Source organism: Scardinius erythrophthalmus (genome assembly GCF_964197995.2).
Source record: "Scardinius erythrophthalmus genome assembly, chromosome: 6".
NCBI classification, from domain to species: Eukaryota; Metazoa; Chordata; class Actinopteri; order Cypriniformes; family Leuciscidae; genus Scardinius; species Scardinius erythrophthalmus.
In genome coordinates this window covers 46468346-46473780 of record NC_138226.1, presented here as the reverse complement: position 1 = coordinate 46473780, position 5435 = coordinate 46468346, and the positions used below count along the sequence as shown (strand labels likewise).

At 39.3% G+C, this 5435-nt stretch overlaps 1 protein-coding gene across 1 annotated transcript; it reads right to left on the bottom strand.

Annotated features, from left to right (window-relative positions):
• Positions 1 to 2435: 2435 nt before the first annotated feature.
• Positions 2436 to 3224, bottom strand: LOC308691867 (uncharacterized protein; the record flags this gene model as incomplete). The annotated part of the gene is made up of 1 exon (XM_081367428.1): positions 2436 to 3224. The coding sequence occupies one exon, from the start codon at positions 3222 to 3224 to the stop codon at positions 2436 to 2438; it is 789 nt and encodes a 262-aa protein (XP_081223554.1).
• Between the last annotated feature and the right edge of the window lie 2211 nt (positions 3225 to 5435).

Here is a 5435-nt window from a genome sequence, read left to right as displayed (position 1 = left end):
AGCGCTTACTAGCATGAATAACTAGCATTAATAAGTATAACCTACATTTTTTACAGTCTATGGCATAAACACAGACCGTGCATAGAGATCGATTTAAGATTCAAACTCTCTTCGATATAAAAACATACCTTGTGTGAGTCCTTGTGTTTAATGTTGGTCATATATTATACGAGCAAGAATACAATGTTTCCCCAACATCCACACGATTGCAAATGTGACATTGCTTTTAATAAATCAGTTTATTAACTGAAAAAGTTCAATAAATGAAAGGGTAATATTAAGTGATGTTAAACAGTAGGCTATTGTCAGTATTTTTTTACTCTATTTTGCAAACGAAATAATGGTTCCAACAAAAGCCACAGCAGAACTGTTGTGCATATCCAACACACAGCTGTGTTTCGTGAACGAATTGTGAGAGTCAATGATTCATTCATAAATACAGTTTGTTTCTGATGAATGAATCGATGGCTCACTCATAAAGACATTGACTTACCGCCACCTACTGGCTGTTTTAATTTAATATTTAAAAGAATCACTTCTCTATTTAACATTTTTTTAATTTAAAGCATTATTTATTTTATAAAGGCAAAAATGCACTTGAAAAATCGATTTAAGGGGGCAAATTTTGTCCCTTAATGGAGAAGGGTCAACTGCAGTCTAAGTGGATGAGAGGGGGTATGCAGAAGAATGTTAAATGCCTCAGGGGTACGCCACTCTAAAAAGTTTGAGAACCACCGACTTGTAATAAATGAAGGGCCGCTCATCGATTGTTTTTTGTTTTGTTTTTTAAGTTGGAACAGTGTTTGTCTAACATCACCGTCTCGTATTGTGTGTCCTTGGATATACAGAGCACGACTACTTGTGGAACCCAAAGGCAAAGGCACCTTAAAACGAGGGACTTCCAGACTCTCTGTCAGCAGCTGTCAGATGAGCAACAAGTTATAACTTGTACATCCTGTTGTGAAAATTGCTTTATGCATATTTTTTAAACTTCTAATGGCTATTGCAATAATGTTGTTGTAGTAAGGTAGTATTTATCGACAACATGGTTCTTACAGCGTTACAGTCATGGACAAAGGTTAAAGAACAGTCTTAACTTGTGTCCATGACTGTAATTTCTACAGTTGATTCCACATTGCTTCATAATATAAACTGTGTGTAAACGCATAGTTAAAAAAAAAAAAAGTGATATCACCTATAGATCACCTGTAGAGTATTTATGTTATAGTATTATGTTCCTTTTTTTCTCAGAGGAAGATATCAAGTGGAAATTTAAAAACTTGCGTACTGTATTTTTGCGGGAGCATGGGATCGCTCTGAAGAGCAGTAAATCGGGGGCAGGAGCTGAAGAGGTTTACCTCCCCAAGTGGAAGTATTATTACATCCTGTCCTTTCTCCGTGACCACTGCACCCCTGAAGAAAGTTCTGACAATTTGTCAACAGTTTTGGCTGCTCCCTCAACATCCCAGTTCCCAGAGAACATCTTATCTTCTCATTCTCCTTCCACTTCCACATTCACTCCTACAACTCCACCTCAACACCAACGCCACAATGCTGTGTCTGAGCCCAAAAATAAAAAAATGGATAAAGCTACAGAGGCCATGCAGTATGCTATGTGTTTCCTGAAAAGAAAGGAAACACCTCACCACACACTGGCTTTTTACAGTACTTAGAAAGTCGCCTAGAAAGCCTGCCAGACAACAAGGCGAAGAAGCTGAAAAGGCAGATAATTGAGTTGGCTCACTCTGTCCAAGATGAGGAGTAGTATGTATAGTAATTTAATTCAACAGTAATTTAACTTATTTCATTTTGTATTTTATATTTAGCATTTTGCCAGGGTAGCTGAATTAAAAATGAAAAACAAAACATGTATTTGATTGTAACATTTTATTTATTATGTTTTTGTATTCAGAATTTTAAACAAATGGAGTATGTATATTAGTATGTATAGTAATCTGTAATTTAACTTATTTAATAGTAATTTAACTTATTTCATTGTGTATTTTATATTTTGCATTTGCCAGGGTGGCTGAACTGAAAATAAAAAGAAACAAAATGTATTTGTAGCATTTCATTCATTATCGTCTTTTTGTATCCTGCATACTGTATTAATTAAACAGATGGGTAGAGGTTATGGCAGTGTGGAGGAAAAATAAGTAATCAAGACAATGCGTTCTCTTGGCAGCTTACTGCTCCGTGTGTGTTGAAGTAGCTGCAGTACTCCTCTCTCACTTGTTTTGCCTGCAAAGATGAATTTCTGTCTGAGGAAGCTGCAATAGGGCACATACATTCTGGTTCTTCCCTCCAAGCTCCGTGAATAAGTCGACCCGTTTCTGTGTCCTCCTGATCCACCAGACTGGGAGGTGTGTAGGTGTAACGGGTAAGGGATTCAGTTCTTAGGTAATTGTGAAAAACACATGCTGCCTTTGTTATTATTACAGCCTTGGAAGGCTCCAGTGCAATTGCTTGGTGAAAAACTCTGAATCTGTTTGCCAAGATTCCAAAAACATTCTCAACACAACAGCATGTACAGGGGGCCTGTAGTTAAAGTTTCGCTTGTTGTTATCCAGTTGTGTCCTTGGGTATGGTCTCATCATCCATGGCTTCAAACCAAAGGCCTCATCTGCCACAACAACATTAGGGACAGGGGTTTGACGTCCAGGCAGGTCTTCTGGTGGTGGTATGTTCAGTGTGTTGTCTTCCAATGCCCGGCTCAGCCCACACTTGGCCCAAACTCCCCCGTCGCTAACACTGCCATTTGTCCCTACATCAATATAAATAAATTTCAGGTCTGCATCTACTAGAGCCATGAGAACTATTGAATTGAAACCTTTGTAGTTATAGTAATGAGACCCTGAATTTGGTGGTGGAAGGATGTTGACATGATTGCCATCTAAGGCACCAATGCAATGTGGAAAGTTCCACCTCTCCTCAAATCTGGTGGAGATGTGTTTCCACTCCTCTTCTGTGGATGGCACTTTGAGGTAATCCTGTTGTAATCCCTTGTAAAGAGCCTCACAGGTCTCGACTACTATCCTGGAAATGCTGTGCCTACTAACCCGGAATGTGTATTCCAGAGAGGAGAAGGTCTGTCCTGTGGCCAAGCACCTCAGTGTTATTGGCAGTCTCTCCCTAACAGGTATTGCCTCCCTCATCACTGTGTCTTGGCTTCTTAATGATGGATCCACCAGGCTCACCAGACTGTTAAATGTGTTTTGCCCCATTCTTAACCAGTTTCTGTAACCAGGAGCATCTTCGTCAGCCAGTTCCCTCAGTAGATGGCTGTAACACCCCCTCTTCCTCCTGAGCAGCCATCTTCTGGTCCATGTCCTTTTTTTCTGTTTTGCTGAGATGAAAGGTTACACGATTATTTTGCTAACATGTTATGGCACAGTGATATGCTACACACACACACACACACACACACACACACACACACACACACACACACATATATATATATATATATATATATATATATATATATATATATATATATATATATACACACACACACACAGGTACTGGTCATAAAATTAGAATATCATCAAAAAGTTGATTTATTTCAAGAATTCAACTTAAAGTGTAAAGTGCAGGTTAACCACCACAGCCAATTAATGTGTAAATTAAAGTGCTCTATATGTATATATTTAATTATTTCTGTCTTAAAATGCGTTAAAATAACATTTATTGGGGTTTCTTCAAAGGTACGTGTTTTTTTACAGTAACTGGGTGATGACGTCATAAGAGGCACTCGCAACCCATACTCCGCTAGATTCCTACTGTATTATGGCTATTTGGAGAACGACTGAGGATGTGGGAAACCATCAAATTCTTTATGGACCACAGCCCTACAATGTTTAACCGGTCAGACGTGAGAGAGGGGAGGAAATTGCCAGGACCCATGGCACTCAAAGAGTTATTAATGCTTGGTGTGAGGAGAATGAGTGGAGGGTTGGCCAGGTGTCGACGAGTAAAGTTAGCTACGTTAGAGCTAGTCTAGGCTAGCCTGGTGCAAACTTAACCCGGATAATATAAGGGAACAAGCAAGTCTTTTCAAAATCTTGCCGTCATGTTGAATAGCAAGGACGGACAACGACTGAAGACATTATTTACTTACATGGTGTCAGTCCAAATCAGAGCTGTAGAGATGCACACACTGCACAGGCACCAATCGCTAGTCTCATCGACGCCTCAAACGTCATGTAATACCCTTCCTCAATCCACGCTTTATCAATTTCTCACGATTTACTTAGTGATGTTTATTGTCAGAAAAGAAAAAGAGAGATCGATGTCCCCATCACTGTGTTTGTGTGGGCTATCAGCAGTGGAGAGTGTGTGCTGCCGTGAGGTGAACGCGTTTTGGAGTTTAGTGGAACAGCTCGACCTGCGACCGGCTGATCTGACGTGCCTGAACCCGTTTGTTTTGCGAATAGCTTATTCTCATTTCCGACGCATGTCTCCAGGGTCATAGTCATAGTCAGTGAAGTGCTCGCTGAGGCAGCAGTAAAATCCGCCCGCTTGGTAGCCACAAACCTCAACCAGGCACGAATCAACCTTTTGTCCTCGGGGAAATTGTGGACCCTGTGCCCTGTTTTTGAAGAATTGGTACGTCCCGCACAAACACAACGGTGTACCATTTTGACAGGTGAATAAGGCAAATATAGCTGCTAACGTACTATTGACTATGCCGGTAACTCTACTAGTGAGTTCCTCTTATGACGTCACGCCCCATCTAGTGGAAGGGAGCGGGAGCGGTTAAAACCACTGTTAAAAGTGCCAACTTTTCATATTATATTCAGCATTTTGGTATAAAAAACAATGGTGGGCGGTTCTTATCTTTATGTTTAATAAACACATTGCATTATCTTCGTGAAAAATGTAACCTGTAATTTACACTTTAACAGGTGAAACTAATATATTATATAGACTCATTACATGCAAAGTGAGATATTTTAAGCCTTTGTTTGTTATAATTTTGATGATTATGGCTTACAGCTTATGAAACCCACGAAATCAAAATCCCAGAAAATTAGAATATTACATGAAATCACACAGTAATTACACAGTAATACCATGGTCATTTAACCAGGTTTTGGTTCTTTTGGCAGTGTGGGCAGCTGCAAATCCTGCTGGAAAATGAAGGAAGCATGAAGTGATCTGTGAACTGCTCACGTGAACGTTTTTTTTTTTTTAACTGATCACATGAACTTTTTTTTTTTTTTTTTTTAACGGTTTCTCTCCAGTGTGAATGATAATGTGATACTGTGAGCCCGTCTATTGGTCCAATGAGGGTTTCCAATAATACGGGGAAGGTTTCTCTGCGTATTACTTGTCTTTCCTTTTTACAACACAAGATTAAATACAATATATTTTCTCACATGTATTGACTCGTTATTTCATCTGACTCCATAAATGAAAAAGATTTTAATGAT